This window comes from Colius striatus, chromosome 9 (assembly GCF_028858725.1).
Source record: "Colius striatus isolate bColStr4 chromosome 9, bColStr4.1.hap1, whole genome shotgun sequence".
Taxonomy (NCBI): domain Eukaryota; kingdom Metazoa; phylum Chordata; class Aves; order Coliiformes; family Coliidae; genus Colius; species Colius striatus.
The window spans coordinates 8,860,451-8,886,968 of NC_084767.1; the positions used below are offsets into that span (position 1 = coordinate 8,860,451).

The 26,518-nt window shown below is 37.9% G+C and overlaps 1 protein-coding gene across 3 annotated transcripts in view; it reads left to right on the top strand.

Moving 5' to 3' along the window:
• TENM2 (teneurin transmembrane protein 2) overlaps nt 1-26,518 on the top strand; it is a 517,058-nt gene that overhangs the window by 413,212 nt on the left and 77,328 nt on the right. For all 3 annotated transcript variants that reach the window (XM_062002971.1, XM_062002972.1, XM_062002973.1), the window contains 3 exons: nt 1,118-1,313; nt 4,479-4,580; nt 24,002-24,196. In XM_062002971.1, coding sequence (XP_061858955.1) covers nt 1,118-1,313; nt 4,479-4,580; nt 24,002-24,196 — 493 coding nt within the window. The remainder of the gene's footprint in view (nt 1-1,117; nt 1,314-4,478; nt 4,581-24,001; nt 24,197-26,518) is intronic.

Sequence of the window (26,518 nt, forward strand, 5' to 3'; positions counted from 1 at the left end):
TAGTAAGTTGAGCATAGCATCAACTTGAAAGCTGCAGAATCACAGACATTAAAAGCAGAGGGGAAAAAGCCTATTAGGACAGCTAGTCCAGCTGCTTTGTTATGTAGAATTATTCCCTGTTGTAGATTAACCAATATTTCTTCCAGTCCTATTTAATTGTGTGATGCAGTAGCATCTCCACTGGGAGGCTATTACTGAGCTTAATAGATGGGAAGCTTATCTGACATTCATCTTAAATTTCTTTCTTTCTTTTTTTAGTTTCAAGCCATTAATGGTGCCATCCCTCTTATACTCTCAAGTAATCTCTTGCTCTTTTTGATCCCTTTTCCAAAGATGAATGTAATGTTCTACCTTACTTGGAAACTATCCAACCAGAAATTCTCAGTTTTCCTTAATATAAATTCAATTCCTTCAGCTACTTGATTTGTGTTATTCCTTTCCATGCTCTCTCTGGTTTTTGTATCCTACTTGCCCCTGATTGTTCCACATGCAAACTCAGGTAAGCAACTCATATTCTATGATGTAAAACTTGTACAGTGTATTTTTATGGAGTGCTGAGTTACCTGACATCAAAGACATTTCCTGTTTGTCCTGCTCCTGTTTGTTTTCACTTTCTGAGGGCTTCCATTCAATTGTATGTCTGGAGCTACGTCTGAGATTTCTGTTCCTCTTGCAGCAAGAATTTATTGTGGGGGATTGCATAGAAAAGGATGTTTCTCTCATAGGTTGAAGGCTTCCAGCTTTGAAAGCTGTGCAAGAACCTGGAATTTAATGAGTCAAGTCATTGATTTCAACTTCTATCTCAAAACTCGGCCTGTCAAGAAATATCATTCCTACATTTTTTATTACATTTACAGAGCAAAGATGCATAATTCTATGTCACTGTTTCTGAAACAGTAAGAGTCACAGAATCTCTGTGTGTTCCATGTGCAATTAGTAAATGTAAGTTTCGCGTTGACATATCTTCCAGAAATACCATTTTATTATAAGGTAGAAAAAAAATATAGTGTCAGATTGTGAAAAGCTGAAATATCATTCTGTATTTAGGTCTGTTTGTTTGGGATTTTGTTTGTGGGGGTTTTTTTGTTCTTTTTTTCCCTGTTTTTTTACCCTGCAGTACGATTTCATGGAACGCTTGGATGGGAAAGAGAAATGGAGTGTGGTGGAGTCCCCACGGGAACGGCGAAGTATTCAGACCCTCGTTCAGAACGAGGCTGTGTTTGTTCAGTATTTGGACATGGGTTTGTGGCACCTGGCATTTTACAATGATGGCAAAGACAAAGAGGTGGTCTCTTTCAGTACAGTTATTTTGGGTAGGTACCTTCTCAAGCTGTTTATACCTTCCCTTACTTAAAGTTGTGATACTTTCTTACAATCTTCAATGTCTTGCCTGTTTAGACTTAGGTTGTGCATTTTTTTTCGTGAACACTACTCTATCAAAATGTCTGTAGTGGGATACTGATTTTAGTTTGCTGATTTCTCTTTTAAGACTTTAGCATTCCCATAGATCTTGAGTTTCAATCTGGAAAACAAGACTCAGTTAACTTCAGTCTTGATCAAAGTATTCCCTAGTTAATATCCCTCTCCTTTATCTCTGTCAGTTTTACTTCTTATTTGCTTCTCTGGAGAAGCTTCTTTACACTCAGGTGGAACAGTATTCAGCAGGAGAGCTGTTTAATCTTAGTAAAAAGATAGCAGAAGAAACTGACATCCGTGAATGAGTTTATTGTTTGCAGTCAGCCCAGAGATTGAGTCAGTTAATTAGCTGTATGCTGATTTACATCTTACTACTCATCTAATAGTGGATGGTTTTCTCAACATGGTGGAATCAAGAGCAGAAGAACATCTAGCCTATGATCTGAAAAGCTTGCAGTTTTGTTATAAGAACAGGGTTACATTAGGTTGAAGTCAAACTGAGTCTAAACTCGCCAAGCTTTGTTAGAAGATGTTTTGGAACCTCAAAGTACTTAATGAACTTGGCCGAATATTTGTCACAGTGGCATTAAAAAAATCAGAGATGGTCTATGTGGCATTGTGTCCTGGCCAGTGGAGTGTTAAATGGTACTGTATTGTATAATTCTGTAATTCCTGTTAGCGTATGGAAAGAGAAGCTGCAACATGTCCAACTGAGTTTTTAAGTTTGATAGAAAATAGTCAGAGGCCTTTTCCAGTCTTGCCTGATTAATGATGCAAAGCCTAATTTTTTCCTTTCACATTAGCATAAAATTCAGTTTGTTGGCTTTAGTCCAAAGTGTGTAGGAGGATAACCAATACAATGTCATTAAGCATGAAGAAATTGTTTCTGTTAACCTCAGCTGAAATGGAAAACTTAGGTTTCCTCCTATAGCTTATATGTGGTTTTGTAAGTTACTAGGTGCTATGCATGTTGATATATAAATATATACATTTGCATATTTGCCCTTAGAAGGCTTTTTCTGCTGCTTCAAAAACAACCAGAACATTTGTGCTTGTATCTTGTTATGCCCCTGTTGTGCTTGGAAAACCTTCAACTGTGATAAGCTGTCCTTAAAAAGAGTTGCTTGGTCTAGGCTACAGCTTTCAGGAGCATCAAAGGTCTAATAGTCAGGTAGAGTACTTGATAGTGCAATAATAGTAATTGGACCAAAATGTAGAGAAAAGTATAGTGTTTTATTGAGTTCAGAGGTTCTTCTACACACACCTAGTATTAGATGCTTCATAATCAAAGGATCTGAGGCAGCTGAAAGTTTCTCTGATGTGCAAGAGGAGAAAGAATAACAGAAATGATGTTAACTCCCAGACAATACTAAATTTACCATGATTTTGAATACACAGAAAATGCTTTTGTGTGCCATGAAGCAAAATAATGAATAAATCTATAGACAAGCTTCTTCATGAGACATGTTGATATCTTTGAGCATTACATTTCAATTTTTCCTTTCATTGTTTACGTGAATCATTTCAAGAGGCCAAGCTAATGACATTTCTTTGAAAATTTGCTTCAGAAGTTGTTTTTTTATTTAGTGTCCTGCAACTGTGAAATTAGATTTAAAGTTGTGCTCGAATCTTTTTCTTCTTTTCAGTTTAATTCGACAGGAAAATACTCTGTATGGTTCTGCTAGTTCCAAATCCAAAATTCATTTTCTGTGTTGTACAGCTGCTATTTGTTTGGTGTCTGGGACTGACAGAGCCATTTAGTTTAGGACAACAACAGGGAGCAATAGTGAAAAGTAGCAGCATACCAATTAGATTTTTGTTCCAATAATTCAGTATTGAAAATACATTCCACTGAAATACAACAGCTTTCAAATGAAAGTGGTATTAAGAATTAATTTCAAGATTGGGATTTTATGTCTTGGTGATTATTATGCAGAGCAGTGTATGTGTTGTCCAAATAATAACAGAAATTGTGGACAATAAGTATAACCAAACCTCACACAGCCAATTGCTCACTCATCCCCAAGAAGAGAGAATCAGAAGAGCAAAAGTGAGAAAACTTATTGGCTGAGATAGAGACAATTTAATAGATAAAGCAAAAGCTGTGCACACAAGCAAAGCAAAACATGGAATTTGTTCACCCTTCCCATCAGCAATCAGGTGTTCAGAAGAGCAGGGCTTCATCATGCATAATGCTCCCAGCTGTGTCCCCTCCCAGCTTCTTGTGCATCCTCAGCTTACTTACTGGTGGGGTGCTGGGAGAAGCAGAAAAGGCCTTGATGCTGTGTAAGACATGCTCAGCGGTAACTAAGATATCTCTGCATCATCAACACTGTTTCCAGAACAAATCTAAAACAAATGTAAAACATAAAATCTCTTATTATATGAAAATAACTCTATCCCAGCCAACACCAGCACATATACTTACTCTTCTCAGAGTAACTAACTCTATTTTTATTACCCATTCCTCTGTTTCTACAGGCCTCTTCTTCATCCTCTTCCAGAGCTGCTTGCACCTTTCTTCTAACCTTATATTTGAGATAAAGAATATTTTCTGAAGCAAAAGTGCTTCTCTTTGTCATACTCAACAGATATTTCTATTGGTTTCATGAGTCAAACTTTAAATGTATATGAAAGGGAAAAAAGATACAGAGTGGCAGAGTGGTTATGCAAGATCAAAGTCTGATTGAAAAAGGAAGAGTTGATTTTCTTGATGAAACATTATATTTGCTACATAATACGAATAAGATACATAATATGAATCCAAACATAGCTGTAGAGTTCTTAAGGGTCTGTCTTTTCTACCTGTTGGTACACTGTCAGAAGACTTTGAGTTCTAATGGTGCACAGGAACTCAATATGTGACTGCAGTAAATCACTAATCTCTGCCCTTACTCATCCTGCCACAAAACCTTTCTGCTTCATCTGAACTTTGTGGTGTTAATACGAATAGAAATTGTTCTTTTAAGTATTGAAGTAAAAATAAAATGAATCAAAATTAAGCAAACAAATTGTAGCCTAAATAGGAATCAACTAATGTGCCTGTGGTGCTTGTATTTCAGATTCAGTGCAAGACTGCCCACGTAATTGTCACGGGAATGGCGAGTGCGTATCGGGTGTCTGCCACTGTTTTCCAGGATTTCATGGAGCAGATTGTGCTAAAGGTATCATTTACTCTATGTTTACAAATAACCCCAGAGTGTGTTTGTATTGAATGGATCTAAAGTGCTTGCTAGTTAGCATGAGTCCAAGCTAGATTCAAATAAATCAATATGCATTTTTTTGTTTAGATCTCTTAGTTACATACGATCAAGTGGAAGTATGACTACATTGCTGATGAGCTTGCATAACTACAACTTTTTGTCTGTCAAAGTAATAGGCACCAAATAGCAAAAAAGCTTTCTTTTCTGCAAAAATAGATGAATTCTTATCAATGCTTTCCAATGATCATTATATGGTCTGCAACAGAAGAGCGAATGTCTTTGTCAATGGCATCTAATGTATATTCTGGCTTGACTCAGCCTTACTTCTAGTACATAGCATCTTTCTTGCATATACAATTACTTTTTGACCAAAGGAAGTTTGCCTTTTTTAGGAAAATAAGTAGGACTTGATAACACCTTAAAAGCAAACTTTTTCTTAAAAGCTGATTGTAAATGTTGACAACTAAAACTGGGAGATGTGTGATTTTCAAGAAGTATGCAGAAACCTAAAAGACATCTTTGGATTGGCAGTATGAGTTGACTAAGATTTTCTGAGCCCTTGGGATAGCTGTCATAGGGAAAAGATTTCTTAAAGAGGTCCTCTTTAGTTTATACAGCTAGCAGCACATATGATGTCTAAATTCAAAGATGTGGTTGTATTCTCTGCTGTTCTGGAGCATGGTCATAACATTTTACACTTTGCTTCCTTCTTAGTTTCTGTAAGATTTAGGCACCCTATCAATATTATATGCTTACAATAGGTTTCCCTAGGGACAGGGTTGTTAGTGTTCAAAGGGGGAAAGTCTGGTGTTTGAAAGCTTTTGGAAGTGCCTTGAAGGCCCTTAGAAATATGCTCATTTCTTCTTAGACTCCTGATCCAGCCCTGAGGACACTTAATTGTGCTTCACATCTTTCACTGGTATAGCAGGGTGGCATCCAGCATACCTGTGTGTGTCTATGAAATGCTCCTTTAAGAACTGTTGTGGTTGTACTGGAGTGAGTAATCTGGGGTTTTTTTGTCTCCGTCTTTGGCTCTTGAAGGTGCCTCAGCAAAAAAAACCCCACCAAATTTAACAAAAGACCCCAAGGGCCTTGGAAAACTAATGATGTTATTTCAGTTCTAGCCCTATTCATTTTAAAGACTGCTTCCAATACAGCAGGCATGGGGCATGTTGTTTGATTACCTGAGAAATTAAGAGACTTGGCAAATATCTAGAGGAGTTATCTGTATACTAGGATGTAAATGGTGTGATAATGTGTGCTATAAATACACGTTGACAGCTGTATGCATTTCTGTAGTGTTAACCTGTGAAAGTATGCATGCAGTGACTGTGTGCTTCACTGCCACTCTTCACACATCCATGGCCATTAAATCAGCTCATTTACATTTTGAGTTGTGGAGCAATCCTGCATTGTGGTCTGAACCTCTGTGCAACACTCTCTTCTGCCTTGATGCTAGAAAATACTTGGTTCAGGCTATGTCAGATAAATAGCTTTTTTATAGGGTACTTGTCAAACTGTATCTGTCAGGCTTCTCCTACCCCTCACTGCATTTCCTCTGCTTCCTTCTTCATCCTTTCTGTGTTGTCGCTTTCTCCTCAAAAGCAGAAATAACTTCTTGGAAGCTTCTTTCAACTCTCTTACTGTTTTCTTGTCAGACATCATGGTATTTCTAAAGAACAAAGAAGCTTGAAAAACTACATAAAATGACAAAATGGGTATGTTGACAGAATTCTCGTGTTTCAGTGCAAGCACATAGCTGCACATCTTTATACAATGAGACATACCCAGAAATATGTGACTGAGCTAGGGCATAAGGGCTGTACTCCTCACCTGTTTCACAGGCACTGCCATACCTGTTCTCATGTCTGCAGATTTTTCTGCTTACTGAAACGCTGATTATACATGAGAGCAGCTTCAGAAGACAGAAATCAAAATTGGGACCATGTGCATGATAAAACACAGTAAAATGAGATAGCAAATGAAATCTTTTCCAGCACATTGTGTGTATAGACACACATTTAATGTACATCTACTGTAATGTTAAATTTATATTTAAGCTGTCATGATATGGAAGGATAAATTTCTTTCCTTCTGATTTGTTTTAATTATTATTTCCCTGGCAACTTATCTTTCAGTGTCTCAGTTCTACATTATAAAATAATTTGAGGCAAGGCTCAAATGTGGAGAAATGGGAACAAACTCCTCAGATGGCTTTTAGAACTTGACTTGTGCCATAACACAGCCATCTAAGAAATTTGCATTGGGTGAAACCCAAGTTTGGTAGAGGTGAAGCTTGATCCTTTATACCAGTGAATCCTGTTACAGAGCTGATCTTAAGGGCATCAGAGACAAAGAATTTTGAGAGGATTTATCTGCAACCTATTTGCAGAGAGTGCAGAGGTACTCTCTCTCGGTTACTTTCATAGAATCATAGAATGGTAGGGGTTGGAAGGGACTTTTAGAGATCATCTAGTCCAAACCCCCTGCAGAAGCAGGGTCACCTAGATCAGGTTGCATAGGAACATGTCCAGGCATGTCTTGAAGACCTCCAAGGAAGGAGACTCCACAACCCCTCTGGGCAGCCTGTGCCAGGGCTCCCTCACCTCAAAGTGAAATAGGTTTTTCTTATATTTAAGTGGAACTTTTTGTGTTCCAGTTTGATCCCATCACCCCTTGTCCTGTTGCTGGCTACTATAGAAAAAAGGGATGTCTCAACCTCCTGACACCCACCCCTTAGATATTTATAAATGTTAATAAGATCACCCCTCAATCTCCTCTTCTCCTGACTATTTTATTCCATCCACGTAGTTCTAAGAAATAAAAAGGAACAGCCCCACACACCAGTACAGGCTGGGGGCTGAACTGCTGAAGAGCAGCTCTAGAGAGAGACCTGGGAGTCCTGATAGATAATAAACTAAATATGAGCCAGCAATATGCCCTCATGGCCAAGAAGGCCAATGGCATCCTGGGATGCATCAAGAACAGTGTGGCCAGCAGGTTAAGGGACGTTCTTCTCCCTCTCTACTCTGCCCTGGTGAGGCCTCATCTGGAGTCCTGTGTCCAGTTCTGGGCTCCTCAGCTCAAGAGGGAGAGGGAAGTGCTGGAGAGAGTCCAGCGCAGAGCCACCAAGATCATCAGGGGAATGGAACATCTTTCATAAGAGGAAAGGCTGCGGGAACTGGGGCTGTTTAGTCTGGAGAAGAGGAGATTGAGGGGAGATCTTATTCACATTTATAAATATCTAAAGGGTGGGTGTCGGGAGGTTGGGACATCCCTTTTTTCTATAGTAGATAGTAACAGGACAAGGGGTAATGGGATGAAGCTGGAACATAAAAAGTTCCACTTAAATATAAGAAAAAACTATTTCACTGTGAGCGTGAGGGAGCCCTGGCACAGGCTGCCCAGAGGGGTTGTGGAGTCTCCTTCCTTGGAGGCCTTCAAGACACGCCTGGACATGTTCCTATGTGACCTTATCTAGGTGAACCTGCTTCTGCAGGAGGGTTAGACTAGATGATCTCTAAAGGTCCCTTCCAACCCCCACCATTCTTTGATTCTATGAAGTCTGAGAGAGATAGCACAGATTTGACTTAAGATCCATTACCTTCAGAAAAATATCATCAAAATTATTATGAAGACATGAAGTTTTGGTCCATCTCATGATCTGAAATACACTTTTATGCCCTGATTAAAGTGGAAGAAATTTCACGCTCTTTCTCCCCTAACACTGGGGGTTTCTTTTTTTTTGCCCTTACCTATAGAAATAACTTAAATAAATAGCCAGTATCAACAGATTTACTCTGTCCTTGTTCAGGCAAAATGCCATTTGAAGTAATTTGGAGTTAAACCTAATTAACATCTAACACACATATACACAAAGAAGATAATGATAAGTTTTAATCTCGTGGATAAAATACAGCATATGAGAAAAAGCAAGTCTGATAATCAAAAGATAATTCGGTGGTTAGAGATGTACCCTGACAGAGAAAATGTGTGGACTTAAAGCTGGTGGATGACTTGCTGTTAAGTGAATTGCACTGTGGGTAAACTTCTGTCCACAGTTATCTGTAGGAGTTTTGATAAGAAGCAATGCTATGGCCAAGGATCAATTAAAGAATCAGACAGGCAGCTATGATTGTGTTATTTTAATGTGTTGTCACTGTTTAATATTCATCTCTTTTTTCCTGTAACCTCTGTGACATTACCACCCACGTTATTTCAAGATGTCCTTCTTTTACTTAGTGTTCCCACTGTTGTCTGATAATAGTTTGATGTTCGAGTTCCAAGTTCTGTGGTAAATCTGCAAGCAGACAACCTTCCTCATGTCCTCCTTTTCATCATTTGCAGAGTTCAATGTTTCAATGAATTGGGTTCCTAGAAGTGACTCAGAGTTGGCTCTAATTTTGTTTCATCTCACAGTGTATCTGAGGGGCATGCAACTCGTCCATCCCTTGTACAAAAATACTTGCAAAGACAGTGTCATATACTGTTTGACAAATGTGCTCAGAGCCTCCTTTAATTTTGCATGTTAAAATACTAGGATTTGCATCATAAGCCTATCTAGCTAATCTGAAAAGGTGAAAGGATGTACCATCACATGGGATTTCTGAGTTGACATGGTAAGAGTAGTCTGTTAAATGATGCTGTCCCATTTGTAAAAGGAAAAACACTGAGTCAAGTGACTCACATCAGCTGCCATGAAGTTGCCATTTAGCAGATACTTTTAGTTGATTATGCAATGATGTAATGAGAAACATGTTTAATATTTTAAATCTCAATGGATTGAAGGCTTTTGGATTTATTTTTTTTTAAACCAGAAATTTATACCATGTTTGATCAGTTGAATTTTTTAATCTGACTTTAAGAACTCTAACGATTCAGATTTCTGTTATTCGCAGTTTCTTTCCCTGTTCTCCTTATGTGGGTTTTTCATTCTTTTATTTTCATTCTGTTTGTTTTTGGCTTACTGGCAAAGGACGGCGCCACTTTAATAAGTATAAAAAGAAGGGTAGGTTTGTTTAAAATTTCTTTTTATTTCTTTTGCAACATTATTTAGTTTGAAATAGTTACTAAGCTGTAAAGTGCAGTCTATCTCTTTTTAAACTTATTCTAATGGATTTGCTGTTTCTGATGATTGCCCAGACCACAAGAAGAGTTCCTATCACTGCCATTTCCTTTGTTCTGTGTGTACTGCTAATCTTTGTATACAAATGTAAAAAGCTGTCAATTATTAGGTAAGTAAGGTGTAATTTCTAGAAGTAGCAATTCATGCTTTTTCTCTGCTGTTATTCAGATTTCAGTTGTTTGGGACTCTTCTTGCTCTGAGGTTATTCAGAGGCTTATTGCTTGGGCAATAGTGCATAAAGTAATGTTTTTTCGTCTGTTGAATTCTCTGCTTGAAACTATTCTCTTAGTGCCATGTCCAGAATGCTCCCAGTGGCATAAAAGGTTCTGGGAGTGATTGCAGTAGGGAAAACATAAATTTTTGAGTGCATCTTGCTCAATAATTCAGTATTCTGTTCATTGCTGTAGAGCATGTGGCCCAAATGAATGAAAGGTGTCCAGCCTGTCCTGGTAATGTATAGGAATACGTATTTCTTCTCTATGTGAGTAAGGAAAACAATATTTTCCTTCACAACTTGGAGAAATTTTAAGAACTGAAAATAGTGCAAGCAGACAGAAGCTCACTGGACTCTGAAGGGAAAGGTGAGGTGATACTGAGCAGCCTTTCTCCTTTGCACATGTTTGTAGCTTGACAGAAGAGATGGGACCTGTGGTGACTCATCACTTCACACCTTCCATGGCACAGTCAAACTGGTGAATGTTTGTCTCGTACTATTCAAGTGACTCACAACTAATTTATGCAGTAACAGGTTATACAGTTTAGAGAAGTAGGTTGAATTAAACATGGTGGTACCCAAAGCAGATTGGTTTGGCAGAAAAAGGAGCAGGAGAGTAACAATAGTGTAGGAAAACACCATCTGATGGCATTATAAATATATAGTCATGAGCAATAGTACTTGTTAAAGCTAATCTATTGTGGTTAGTGCTTTACAAGCAAAACAAAACAGTTTACCCTGTCAATATGGATTGAAAGGGAATGAATTAGAAACTTATGTCTTCGGGATGTGAGATACAAGCAAAAAATGTGATAGGTGCAGTGTTTTAAACATACTGGCAGTGTGACTGTTGTCAGCTTTGAGGAACACAGTGGTAAAAAGCAGTTTTCAAGAGCAATAATGGGGCAGATAGATAACAGCATGTGGATAATGGAAGGCAAATGAGGCCTCCAAAGGAGACAGAGCATAGGAAAGAGGTCAAAAAAAAGCTCTTTTAAAACTTGATTTTCAAAGTATTCAAAGTCACAGAGAAATTGTAGTCAGAATTCTAGCAGTGAGCATTCTGAGGTGAAACGGGTCTGTAAATGCAGTTGTAGCATGAAGTTCATGTTCTATGTGGTAAGAGGAAAAGGACTTGACACAGGTCTGGAAAGGAAGAACCGCGTAGCTGAAGATTAGGTTAAAAGATTAACCACATGGTTTTTGCAGCAGTCGCACACACACATGACTGAAAACAATTAATGCTGGATAAAAAGATGTTGTTTTAAATGTAAATTTTATTTGCCAAAAGCTAAAGCAAGGATTCTGACTGAGATGCAATGCAGAACAAATCTGTAAGACTTTATCAAAGACTGAACGTGGGGCAAGGAAACAGGTGAGTCAAAAATAACATTCAGACTGTAGACGCTAATGACAGGTGGAATTGTCTGTTGTGCAAGAATGCAGGATGAGAAGTAGTGGGTTAGAGAGAAAAGAGAAATTGGAGAAATAACAAATTATTGGCAAGTATTTTCTGTGTTCATGATCACAGCATGTCTTATCACTTCCACCCTACTCAGAAAAAAAAGAAGAAAGAAGAGTATGCCTTTCTTTGGAAGTAACTGAATTCATGACTTATCACCCACACATATCTCACATCCTTTCTTGCAGTTGACAAAATTCAGCACCTTCAGTTTCTCTCACAGTATCTCTTTCTGGGTGGGTTTGGTTTTGGGTTTTGCATGTTTATGTGTGTATGTGTGCCAGTTTATATATGTGCTGCGGTAGCGGCACAACCCTGGCCTGTCACTCAAGTCTTCTCTCAGAGTGGGTGGAAACATCATTTTAATACTTGAACAGACAAGTCTGTCTCTGGCAATGTGTCTCTCCAGCAGTTCCCACCTCTCTGATTCAATACCTTAAAATGCCTTTGTTATCAATTTCTTTGTCTTTTTCCTAGTCTCTCATTTTATTAGCAGATGTTTTTCATTTCTGGAGAACTGATCATGGCCTCACTTGCCTTCCAATGAGTTCTATGTATAGGACAGTGCTTGCCGGTCTGCCCTCAGTTTTCTTAGTTTTACGGAACTGCAGTACACTCTCTGAAAAGTGTTTTGTGCCATCAACTATGCCTAGAATAATTAAAGAATAAATAAATGGTCATGTAACCTGTTTTGACAATGTTTGATGGTCATTGCTGTCTGTCAGCTACTAGCTTGCCTGCATGAAATGAGATCGTAGCTTTGATCCAGTATCTGCTAGACAAGTAGAGCCAACACAAAAATCCAGCACTAACTCTTTCTAATTGGCAATTCAAACAGAAGTCAAGAACTAAAGGGGTCACAGGCTGAATTCTTTCTGATTGTTAGTGATCATGGCTCCAAAAGTGCTCAAGGCACATCAGTAGGGCGATAAGGAATAGGATACAGGAGCCATCATTTCTAGTCTGCAGCTTTCCTCATCAATCCTCATTAACCCCATTGCAGATTAGCGGTAAAGTAGGGAAGTGGAGAGCCTGGAGTCAAGGATTCTATAACAGATACCATGTTAAATTTCTATTACAGCATAAGTCATTTAGCAGCCTAACATTTCATCACTCTTTAAAAATGTGTACCTATTGCTGTAGTACATTGTAGTTTAAATGTGAGGGTTAGCAGACATTTGCAGGGCATGTGCTGTTACAGGATAGTGATGTAGGAGTACTCAGATTATTCCCCAGCCTGTGCAGGGCCAGAATTGGTGCTTCATATTCTCTGCATTCTTTGCAAGGGACTGTGTACAAAGTCAAAATAGGACCCAAGAGCTACTTTTACAATTCTGAATATTTGAGAAAACAGACCTTAAAAATATTGACTTCAACAAGCAAAAATAATAACCTCTCGTTATTCTTAAAGCTTTTGTGGGTTCTGCTGATTTCAACATCGAATTCAGGGTTATAAAGAATTTATCTGCAGAAGAACTTGTACTGAAAAATTTCAAGTGGAGCTACTCCTGTTATTTAGAAGCACATCCTTCTGTTTGTTATAGTTGTGTCTTTATGAGGCAGAAAAAAAGCTTTAATATTTTAAAAGATATTTACTTAATGTTGTTAAATATACCCAATACTTGCATCTAGTATAGCAACTTAATTAGTATTTGTTTTCTGTATTAAACCACCAGTAAACATATAGCCAAATTTGTGCCTGGGGATTGCATTGCCCTTTCATATGTTTCAAAATTCATGTTGCAGAGTATGAACTTGAAATTAGATATGACTCCTTTTCCTAAAAAGCTTGCAGGATAGCAGTGCAGCTAAGAATGTAGATACCTTTCTGTAGGAGAAAATTTCAAAGGTAAAGCTAAAAGGATTAAGGAAAAATTGAGGAATGTTGAGAAATTCAGTAATGAAGGAGAAAGGAAGTAAGTGAGAGAAGTTGCTAATGTCATTACTGGATAAAATATGATAGGTAAGAAGAAATGGGCCTGTGAGTAATTATGAGTGTCTGATCTTAGTGAACATTAGTGCATCTTTATCTGATCGCTTATTACCCAGCCTGTAGAAATTCAAAGACCAAAGACGGGCAGTACTGTAGCTGAGGCCTACAAACCAGAAATGACTTACGTTGCCTTGGCATGATAAGGAAGTTTGCTTTGCTTATGTCAAAGATGGAAAGCACATAGAAACACAGTCAAAACTTATTAATGGCTTTTTCTTTAAAAGTATTATAGTAATATTTTCATGCTTATTAAAAGGCAGGTACCTTCATTTGATGTCTCACAGCTACTTTCGAAGCGTGCTCTATTATCAGTTACTTCGCTTTATCTTTCTTCTATTCTTATACACGTGGAGCAACAGCACATCTATTTGCACAAATATTTTCTATTTCAATGGAATTCCAATAAATAGAACATTTCAAAAGGTTTCCAGTGCAGCAAGGAGGTGGACATGCATACAAATACATGCAGGATGCAAACCATTGTGCAGCTTAGTTTCTGGCAAGCCAAAAATCTTTCTTCCAATCTTAAAATACTTCGACTGGTAGCTAATAACTTCTCTGCTCTGACTGTACTCTACTGAGCTGAATTGCACTCACTCTGATGTAATTTGTTTTCATGTTTAATTGGCTAGTGCGTTTAATTGTGTCTCAATCTGCATTATGCTTTTACATTGCATTGTCTCCATGGACTTGTACTGGTATTTGTTTATTTCATTAAGTTCTGAGAGTTTGTCTTTGTGATTGTGTTGGGATAATCTTAGACTCCTTGCAATGATGGCAAATGTTGTTGAAGCAACTGTGATTAAGTACTATTGTGAATTACATTCTAGAAATACAGTTATTAAGAGATCCTCAGACATTTCCCATCTCTGAAAAGCAGAAACAGCCCTAAATCACAGCTTCAGGTTTTAGCACGCATTACTTTTTCATATCTACCTATATACCTAGATTTGAACATGTAATTTAGATCCTTTCCTATATTTAGACCTTATTTGGGTGAGATTAAATTCAGTTAGCTATCGTCCCCCTTCACTTTCTCAAATAAACAGAGCAATTTCTAATTTGAATGTAGGGAAATGTTGAAATGTCTGCAGCTAATGTGGAACTGCACAATTAATCATGTTATGATTTAAATATATTCTGGCAAATTTAGTAGGGCAAATAGTAGTTACTAAAATGAGATCTAAGCAGTCTGGGGTTTAAATACCCTGAGTTCTGCAGCCTATGTGTGCAGTCCTTATATCTACTGCACTGCTATGTAGCCAGAGCTAAACCATTACCAGAGAAGTTATAGTTTTTACACCATTTGCTGGAATGGTGCAAAGTCTTACAAAAAATATTTGAAGAACTATTTCACTTTTTCATTTCTTTTCCTAGATGCATAAATGACTTCACACTGTTAGTGCTTCTCTGTAATGAATCGTAACACATATGTTTGGAAGGATAATTCTGGTATTTGGTGTTTGTCCTTACTGCTGCTTTTTGTAAGCTTGAAACATTATCTCTTTGATTCCTCACTCATGCTTTCCACTGAGATAGCTACTGAAATCTCTGAAATAGCTTAGTTTTCCCTTCCTCTTCAGTTTTTTCTAGTGATGAAGTTATCAAGACATACAAATGAAGATCTACATGCTTGCCTATGACAGTAGTTGATTTCAACAGCTGTTTATTTCCATCTGTTGGTAGAAAATAAAATTTATTTCTCTGCATGTTCTTGTAGTTGTATCAACTTCATTGCTTATATCTAAATCAGGAATTTCACGGCTCTGATTCTGTGTTACTAGTTCCCACAGTAAAATACGAAGTTGAGATTATGGCAAACCGATCAGTAACATTTCTCCTGTGGTAAACCAGAAGCAGTGTAATTTCTATTTCCTTGAATGCATTGATGCATGTGACAAAGAAATAGAACTGTGCTGCTCCTTAACCATGACAGAGAGGGCATGGTTATAACTGGATTGGCTGCAAACCAGTCTACCATTTTGCTAACCATCTTAGTGTATTGCATGGAGAACTACAATCTTTCCTTTATTTAGTGATAGTTGCAGAGCTGCTGTTGTTAGACACTGGGATAGGCTGCCCGGAGAGGTGGTGGAGTCACCATCTCTGGAGATGTTTGAGATGTGTACATGAGATGCTGAGGGACATGGTCTAGTGGTGGGGCTTGGCAGTGTTAGGCTGGTGGTTATGCTTGATTTTAAAGGTCTTTTCCAATCAAAATGGTTGGAAGATTGTTATTAAAAGTTTTAGAAGGGTCTATTCATGAGGCTAAACTTTCTTGCACTAAGTGACCAACCTCAAAAATTTGCCGTGGTTCTGGTAATTACTGCTAGATAGTGTGGGAAGACATATTTCTTACACAGATTTTCTGTAGTAGTTGTAAGCAAAAGCTGCTTCCTAATGGAAATAGGTACTTTGTAGAATGGTAGAGGGAATAGAAAGTGTTGGCTTTCTGACAGGTAAGGTCACATTGGATGCAATGAGAAAAACTGTGACCTTTTTGATAAATTTTGACCAAAGCAAAAGTTTGTTGAGTGTTCAGAACAATGTAAATATTCATTGTGCAATTAATGTTCAGTCCCTTCTGTAAAAACCCTGCAATTTTTTTTTAGAACAGCTTAAGTACTTATTGATTGAGAACTTCTATAACTCCCAAAATGGAGGCATCCCCATATCTCTACAGGTATTTTAAATGAATTGAATTAATCATAGGCTTAAAAGTCTCCAGTGATCTTCGTTAACTTTCTTGGGTTTAATTAAAACATCTGTGCGCTTTTAATTTATCGATTCATCCAACTCATATGTCATGTTTTTAACACACCCCAGCATACTCTGCATCATTTTTAACCCGATTTCCACTTAACTAAAGCAATTAAATTCACCCCGGATTAATTAAAGCATCCATACTTTAGTGCTTAAGTCAGCGTGTGCTGCTTTCCCCAAATGGTTTCTGAATGTCAGAGATTTGACACACCTGATGGGTTTTTTGTCCTTCTGGAAATTCTTCTGTGAATCTCTTTCTTGCTTACTAATGTGCAGTTTGACAGAGCTAGACGAGGGAGTTTGGTACAGCTTGGATTTGGGCAGCTGAAGGATTGCAGAGCATGACTATTATGAAGGGCTGTACATTTTATCTTAGTACTGCCCTGATGCCTGCAAGCATAGAGTAACACTACCACTAAACAATCTAAATTATTTGTGTGTTTGGTAGTCAAAACAGTTTTATGAAGGAACTGATAAAGCATATAATGTCAGTAACAGTGTTTCATAGTTGTTTGTTCTTCTGTTTCTGGGTGAATTACTACAGGATTAGTTCTGCTTGGAGGAGCACAAGGTCCTTAGAGCAAGCTAAAATATGTTCTAGGTCTTCCTAGTTGTCACTCTTAAGAACATTTCAGCCTAGAAGTCAGCGATCTCTGAAGAGCAGGCAGTCTAATGAAACACTGCTTTTCTGTCCATGCAAATAACGTGTTTGTGAAGCGTAAAGAACAGATGAGAGAAAATGGTCCTGAATTTGCTCAATCTCCCATTCCAGAATTATGTTGTGGGGGGGAGGGGGAAAACAGCATAAAATTAGCATGAACTAGTAAAAAGGAAACTGCATAAACCATGGAGTAATCTTAGAAGTTAATTCAGATTTTCATATCCATAAATGAACTTCAGCTAAAACCAACAGACACACAGAACAAGTAGTGAAACGTACCCAACCGGTTAAAACAGATTAAAACATAAAATATGGAGGAAACTGTTTCCAAACAAAACAATTGTATTTTTAAACTACAAGTAAGAACACTCATGTATTTACTATCCTAATTTTTAGGACTACCTCATAGGCAAATCCTTGGGGTGGCAAGGAATGTGATAATTTATTATGTTTCAGTACTGTTTTGTTTAAAATAATAATAACGTAAAATCCAGAGCCAACATTTTTATTCAGGTTCTTAAAACTTCTTTAAAAACTAGGCTGATTTTCTGAGATGCAAATACTTGCATCTCCTTTGAGTTTAGTGGCTGTGTGGATTTTAAGCCATTTAGAAATTAATATTGCTTATATCTAAATAGCTGTAATGTCTCTGTAGGAGATTGACTGTAGGCAAGAACTTGGTTGTAGTTTTTGGAGTGAATCTAAAATTATCAAGGGCTTTGGTATTCAATTGTAGTAGGATTCCACTCAAGCATCAGAAAAAATCATCTTCACCTGCTAACACTGTCATCTAGTTTGTCCACTGAAGAGAAATCAGCATTTGTAGACTAAATGCATAGGCCCCAGGAAGATAAAGACAAAAGAGAGAAAAACACCACTACAATGTAACTCTATTTGTATTTTTAATGTATTTGGAACCAGGTGGTTATAGATGACATTGGGATTTTTATCTTTCCTGTGTTTCTGCTTGAGTTTGGAGCTGACCCCTAATGCATTTCTTGGTTTCAGATTAGACTGTCATAAACAGTAATCCATCTTTATATACTGGCAAAATCATGCATAATCTCTCAGAGGTAGCAGGTTAATCCCATCTAAAAGGAGATACAAGTGTGAGCTATTATAGAATCTGAATTAGTTATCCCCTAGAGGAATTGCAATGGGGTTCATTGGTAAGAAGTTTGATCTCAATCTGTCTTCCTTACAATTTCTAGTGGTCAATGAAACAAAGAACAACTTTGTTTCTGTTACGCTCCTATGTATTTCATTTTTTTATTTAACTAAGAATTTGTGCAACTCTGTCCAAAGAGCATATCAAAACTGCCCAATCTGTAGGTTCAGATGATTTTTGAGAGACAACTATAGAACTTTAATGTGATTGCATTAAAGGGAAGTGTTTACTCTGTTTTGTGATACCTCATGACTTCCCCCAGGCTTAGGGACACTGGACTGCCTGACAGTTACGATTGCAGGGAAGAATTGTTTGGGCAAAACCAGACTCAGAAAATTTGGAAATTCCTCTCGTTGGGAAGACTCATCATGTGTCCATATGTTTGGAAGTAGAAGCAATTTTTTGTTTGACTCAAATACATTGTTGTAAGCCTCAACAAGTGCTATGCATGCTAATAGGAGTGTAGATCCTCCACTGCTGGATCATGCTAGGTACAGTAGACCAGTGAAACCTATGAGTATGTGACCACATGTACAGAACAGGTGATTTTTACTCAGTTCTGCAAGTGTTTCTGCAGTTGGGCATATTTCTTTTTATCTATGTTCTTTACCAAAAGTTTCAGGACTGAAACTTACTTCCTCCTCTTCAACTGGAACATCTACAGATAAAAATCTTCTTTATTACTCTTAGGTCTGACAAAGTTCTGTACAGTTCAGTAAGACTCTATATATCTTACATAGGATATCAAACAATGTCTCCAGAATCTTTGGTTTTGAGTGAGTTTGTTTTTATAGAGGTTATGTTAAGAGAGTAAATCTGTAATGGCTCAAACCAAAGTTCTATTTTATCCAGGATTTCAGCTTTGGTGGTGGCATGCAGCAAGTTGTTGAGGAAGAGTAAAAATTGTGCCTACCTCTGATACTTCTCCAGTAAAGTCTTTTTGTTCTAGAGATAACTTGTGGTAGGACTTTCTACAGTAGATTATGTCTCTTTGTGTAGAGTAGCCTTTGCAGGTTTTCATTCCATGAATTTCTCTAATTTGGTGTACAATCAGGGAATGTTCATCCATGAGTTTTAGCTTTTCAGATAATCTTGGTAAAATTGGTTGATGGAATAGTTAGCAGTACTTAGGATGTAAGGGCACTTAAAATGTTCATCTAATGACGTCTAAGTGTTCTCTTAGTGCAGCCTTAAACTTGCACCTCAACACTAAGTCCTAGTTTTCTTTACTGCATATATTGTGACTAGGCAGTCAAGCCCATCTTTTATGCACACCAACTTGTGGTAGGAAGAACCTGGTTTACATGCAAGATTAGGATTTACAAGTATTATGGATAGAACCATTCTGGTCCTTACTCATACAGCACTTGAAAAGGCCTGATGTGATTTTCTTCATCCAAACCAGGGACTTTCCTCACCAACCCACCATGGGTGTCTCACCACAAAATTCTGTGGTACATATGCTGGGAAATTTTGACTTGATATGGGGATGACTCCTGATAGCTTATCTGGGCTCTGAATAAACCTGCAGATGGCACAAAGACAGCCAACCTCCTTATGCCTTGTAGTGGGTCTGGGATGTTAGTGGTTTTCCACAGCAGCTCTTGCAGTGCTGTGCTTACTGTTGATATCAATATTATGACTACTGCTCGCAGAGCATCAGGGCTGTCCCTCCAGCATTCCTTCCCCCACTTTCACCAATAGCTGTAGGTGAGCACAATCTTAAGAGGGACTACAGCCAGAACAGCTGACCCAGGCTGACCAAGGAAATATTCCATACCAGGTGGGGGAAAATCACTACCATCCCAGACCCACTACATGCCTCATTTGAAAATGTACTCTAGGATGTAAAACTAGGCTGCTTGCAAAATAAGAGCAATATAAGGGCATTGTTTGTAACCTGGTCCAGGTCAGGGAAGTATTGCAGATACAAGTTGAAAAACCTTTCAAGTCTGCATATTTTTTTGCCCAGAAACTCAAATAACTTTCAAGAGAAGTATACCAATTTGTCTATTTTATGAGGAGGAGCTGAAAAAAGTCTGCAGTAGAGAACTGACAGCCTAGATCCTAGTGGTACAGGACTCTCTCGGCACCAGGGTCATGTTTGCTCTACAGCAAGAGGAACCATGACAGAACTCTGCCTTCAAATCCTCTTTGGAACTTCAAGTAGCAGGGGAAGGCCTCTCAACCAAGCAACCTCCAAGAGTTTGACTCCTCAAATATCCTTTGCTGGTTTCTTGCCACACTTTAGAAGAACACCTCTGGTGAGTATGTATGTGTGAAGATCATAAGGGTGGATGAAAGGAGTGTGTATGCAGACTGCAACTGGAATCCCTATGTGTAAAGTGTCACTGGACAAAATGGTGGCTATTGGCCACAGACCATTTGGGCATAATCCCTCACCATCTCCCTTCCTAGTCCATGTGAAACAGGCTGTTATCAAATCACCTTTCTTCATATATCAGGGGATATTAACAGTACTCCAAAACACCTATCCAAAGATAACCTTTAATGAGAGAACTTTCAGAGAGATATTTGATTGGTCCTTCCTGCTCAATTCATTCTTTTAAGTATGTGTGGCCTCCAGGTCTCAAAGGCCTGGAGTACTGTTGATCAGCTGAGACTCATGTTAAGAACTTAGCCGGGTTTTGTTTGAATATTCGTAAAGAGCAGAACCACATCAGTCAAAGCACTTTAGGGTTTATAGTTATTATGCTTATTCAGACTTCATTCAGAGAATAAACCATTGTGCTTAACTTACATGAGTGTTGCCGTAACTACTCCTGAAGACCTCTATCCACTTTTTGACAGTGCTGGTGTGTGATATCTGGTTATCTTTATCCAACCTATTCATCCACAGAAATGAGGTGGAACTTGATTGTTCCATTACATCAATCACCCTTCCTTTGAAAGGCTTCAACAGTCAATCTGTCCTGGAATAGGGCCACCTCACATAGGGAAAATAAACAGTCCTAGAGAACAAGAACTCCAGATGACTCTTTGGTTGTTTGCACATTAAATAAAACCACCTGCATGTAAAATTGGAGTGGACTGTTTTGAGTTTCACCCTGCAGTGACATGGTCAAGCAAAAAAGTGCAACAGACCTCTTTTTAGACCACCTGCTTTTATTTTCTATGAAAGAGCAGCTTGATTCTCTCTCTATTGCTCACTTAGGACAGCCTGTAAACCCGTAGCAGAAACATTAACAAAGAGCTATTTATTACAGCAGTGACAAGCCAGCTTCTTATAACCTACATGTGCTTGAATTGCTGCCTACATGTTTCTCCTGTAGTCTTAGTGATATATCAGTCCTGGAAGTGCAAAAATCTGACCAAAAACCTCTGGCACTTTTCTTATTCTCAAAGTGGTATACCTGTTACATAGTTTGTAGAATAACCCCAGCAGAGGGTTGTAGATTAAACTTTGTGGCTTTAGCTTGCAAGCGACATAATCTTAACTGTATTCATTTCATCCCTAAGGTTAAATGACAGATTCTTTCATTTGTCCGGAGTCAGTTCTGGTGTCACTAACATCTTGGCAATGCATACGGCAGTGGCAGACCACTGCAGGCAGATTACTGTTCAACTCAAATACAAGCTGCACAAGAATGGAATAGATTTGTGAACCATAGCAAGACCTCTGACCAGGAGAGGAATGAAAAGCTGTGACATGGCTTTTGGCTTTACTTAAAGAGTCCTGAAGCATCACAGCAGACTAAGAAAACACTGAAAAACTACTGTGAGAGCTCTTTAGACCGAGACCTATCACCATCTAGCAATCTTTCTTCTCCTGTGGCAGTCCCTGGTCTTCCAGAAGTTGAGAGTTTGTGTTGAGACACAGATAAAGCAACAGTGTCTCTGCTATGTGTCTGAGTGTGGAAGGTGGCGCCAAGCAACTTAATAAGAGAGCAGGACTGAAGTGATTGCTTTTCTTACAGTGATTTGGGAAACTATCAATATCAGCCCAAAACAAGACTCTTAAATGCAATGACATGAAGAGTTATGGACGAAGGAATTGTTTGTGTCCCCAGATCTTCATACCTGAAGAGTGGAAGTGGTCCTAACATGGTCCCTTTCTTTATGACTCACCTATATGTCTTGCAGCAGCAGCAGTAGCGTATCCAGATAGTGCAAAACAGTGCATGCTGAGCAACTGAGATAGACTCCATAATGTAATCCGTGCAGACACAAAGAGCAGTCACACAGCATTCAGGCTGCAGCAAGTTCAGTGTGGTACATCATGGAAGGATGTTTGATGATGATCTGTAAGAGATGTAAAATAGGCTGTCCTAGGCTACAGCATGGGTGTAATGGATATTCGTCTGTATTGTAATTCAGTGCAGCTGGTTCAGTAAACAATTCTGAAACCAGCTGCAAAAAGCAAAACTGGTAAAACTTTATCATAACCTTTTTCAGTGAACTCAAGAAAATCTTATTGCTCCCAAAGGATGGACACTGTGATCCTAAGATAGAGGAGGGGTAGTAAAAAAAAAACAACCACCCAAATTTGAGCATATAATGATTTTGTTATTATTCTACTTCATATGGACTTTGTTCTTTTTCTACTGTAGAAAAAATAGTGGCCCATCAACCTGTAGTCTTAATTGAAATAACTCTCAGCAGTCAAAATTCTAGCCACCATGTCTGGTTACAATCTGAACGTGGTTTTTTTTCTGATCAAATTTTTCCCATTTAAATTGGAAAATTAATGAAAAAAATCTATCTTGAAATGTGTTTTTGCAGCAGATCAATGGGACAACTAAGATTAATAGAGGTTACAGGACTGAACAGTGGAGAAGTTGTGTAACTGGACAATTACACACTTCTTTGTAGGAAATCAATTACTCGGGTTCTTCTTGATCATTCAGGTTAAAGGGATAATAGAAGCAAGAAAACATTAGAACCTTTTAATGATTAATAGTAGCTTTTGAGTATATTTTTGGCACTGTAAAACTAGCTGTTAGTTTCTAATTACTTTGAAGGATGAAAAGACAGGGAAATACTTTTCAGTCTTTATCAAACTGCCTTTGAGAGAAGAGCACAAAAGTGTATCTTTTCTGAAAGATTCACTTCATGACTCCCATTTTCTGTTATTCCTCTGTTATTTTGTTCCATTTCTATGGCTGGTGACCACACGTTCAGTCTTTGGCTGGCATGTAAGTTCACAGATTGCCACATTCATATGGGAGATGTTGGCATATAGGAATGTGAATATGCCTTAGTGTAACAGTTCTGTGCAACTGGCTTTTAATAAACCACTTGTTTCTTTCCATTGCTCTGCATATGTACAACATCTGATTCCTGGCATCCAAGACCTACTGACTATAGTTATTATTCACAGGCTTCATTTCATTTGCATAAATGAATATTTGCGTAGAATGTGTCTTACCCCTTTAATAATACAAGAGGGAAGGATAAGGGATAGTGGTGCTTTATTGCCAATACACACTGGATAAACGCAGTCACTGAGGGATTTAGGAAAAGAAGGTTCAGCAGGGGTATTGGTGGCAAAGCACATTTGTTGTAGATCAAAGTTTGTGTTACTCCTGTCTTAAGATTCTTACACTGAAAAAAAAACAAGCCAGAGAGTCTCAAAGTTTGGGGAGCATTGCAATAAAAAAAAAAAGTGATATGGAAGAAGATGCTATATAATAAAATTTTCTGGGGAGTGAATGTTTTGTGTTCTGCTATCTGTAAAAATTGGATGTTACCTAGTTGAACAAAGCAGAGTAATGGCAGACTCAGATCTCTTCATGTTACCTCATTAGTTATCCCAAACATCATCAATAGTCTATAAAGAACAGTAGCTGTGTTCTCAGAATGCCCAACACATGTAGTTTGTTAAAGAGAAGTCAGTGATTTTTTTAGGATACTACAAGTTATCTTACATAAGCATTTAAATATATGTTTAAGTACTTGGTAGCAGATTTTTAGTGTACTCTTAGATGAATACATGTATGACTCTGTCTGCTGTTTTCTTTCATTCAATTTTCCAGCTGCCTGCCCAGTTCTGTGCAGTGGCAATGGTCAATACTCTAAAGGCACCTGCTTATGCTACAGTGGCTGGAAAGGTCCAGAATGTGATGTACCCATCAGCCAGTGTATTGATCCCTCATGTGGAGGTCATGGTTCTTGCATTGAGGGGAACTGTGTCTGTTCCGTTGGCTATAAAGGAGAAAACTGTGAAGAAGGTAGGACATTTTCTTTCTGTCATGTGTTTGATTTCTGCAATTTGGAGTTATTTAACGAATAGGAAAAAAAGAAATAATATAATTATAAAAAAGTAAAACTACTGTAACAGGTAATTGTAAAATAGAGATAAAAATGTAGTCCATCCCAGTTTTACTGATCTATCCAAGTTCAGGTGAAACTTTGAGCCTTTTGTATATATTGTTTTGCATTATAAAAAATGTCTGCCACAAGTAAACCTTGTTGAACAGTGAAGATAAATTGAAGATAATTTTCTTTTCTTATGGATTATATTTATTGGACAGTTTAGATGTGAGATGTAGGGGAAAAAAGAGCAGTGATAGACAAATTTGTGTAGCTGCGGGTCCACACAAAGCAAATACAACAGTCAGTATTAAGACAGAAGTTGATGAAAGGAATTTGAAAGACCTAGATATCTATGTTACTTACAGAATAATGTAGAGCAAATTACTTAGGTTAGCTGCAATCATATAGGATTAAAGAAAGGTAGATGGTGCATTGAAGTCATAACCATCCTTTAAATGCAGAAAAACTCTTCATGCTTAAAGAGTTTCATTTCTTCTGACGTAGAATGAGCAAATGTAATAAAATAACCCATGCAAAATGTGGTCATAGATTGCACTTGATATTGGTATTCACAGTGTTAGAATGAACAATATAAAATGGACTGCTTTTCTTTTTAAAATATACTAGTGTGGTTTTAAAAGGAAATTTAACTGCCCAGATGACTGCTAAGTGAACAGTTAAGCATACCTTGGCACATCCTCAGAGCAGTAATAGTTCAAGCTATTTATGATGACATTCCAGATCTTATTAATCCTCCAAGATGAAAAGCAGTTTGAGAACTAAAGTGATAGTACTGGAACTGCATGGTTTTCAGGCTAAATAGTCTCTATGGAATATTCTGAGGATGGATGCTGAGCTGTCCACCATGTGTATCAGTTTTTATCTTACCCTATAGTAAACAGCTGTTTCTCTCATCAGAAAACAAAGAGAAGAAACTAGGGCAACTGAAACCACTATGGGTTTTATTCTTTGGGCATGGACTGCAGCTGTTTCCTTTAGGACAAGGTCTTACATTAGTCTGAGTAAACTTATTTTGCTAAAAGCAAAAAAAAAAGGCAAAGATCCTCACTAGTGGGACTGCCAACGCTGCAACTCTTTGTCCAGCTCATTCCTGTCATCTCCTTCCAGGAGGGCTTCACAATCACTGGTAATGAAAGCACTAATCCAGAGCTCAGGTGAAGTCAGTAGAGTTTTTCCATCGTTTTTAATGTGTTACATTTTAAGATATATCCATAAAACTCTGTAATATCCTTTTTGTCTCCTAAAATTGATAGTTCTCAGTTCAGACCAACTTTGTGTTTATAGGAAATATTCAAAAATTATCTGAAATGCTGCAACTAGCATTCTCATCAAAATCAGAAATGGAAAAGACTGTCACCACAACATCTAGTCTATTCCCCAGGAATGCAGAAGCTTGCTTTCTGGGGCTAACTGCAATTGTTTGCACGGTCGATTTTAAGTTATATAAATTTCCTCTTGTTTTGTTTATCAAGTAAATGTTGGCATTGGAGTATGGTAGATGGCTTTAAAGGAGCTTTCCTTCATTTAGTTCTTATAATTTTCACTTCTAATCTATTTCTCCCTCTTCTTCATTGTAATTTCCAGCTACTTACATGGAATTCTCTCTCTACTTTCAGCTGTCTAGAGTGACTGTAGTCTATCTGAGCTAGATATTTTGAATGCCCTAGCACTCCTGTCAGAGAAGTAGGCTCTTGCATCGTTTAATTCAGCTTATGCTAAGGGGAATGTTTGAAATGAGTGAAGTAAACACATCACCACCTCCAGAGAAGTTTGTAGAACAAGCTAGCGTGTATCTTTTCACAAAGTTGTTAACACCATTCAAAGTTAGAAACACTACAAAACATCAGTCAAGAAAGGTTTTTAGGGAGGTGACTTGCTATGTGAATGAAATGAAAGGATATACATTATTTAATCAACACTGTGCTTAAAAGGGTAAGTTTCTTCTTGAAAAGATAAATGGATTAAAAAGGCAGGAGGTATTGACTGCATACTTGGAAAGGGCCAATAACATGACAAGAAAGGTTAAAATAACCTTTAAAGGATGAAATAATCATTGGGCAATAAATAAGTCAATAAAGTAATTGACAAATAAAACCCAACCATCATGTTTCTGCTCTGAGATTCCATATTTACATATTTCTCACATCGATCTAAGAGCTACGGGAAGAAGGGTATAATATGAAGTGGTGTCTCTTCAGTTGCAGGTAATCAGATGA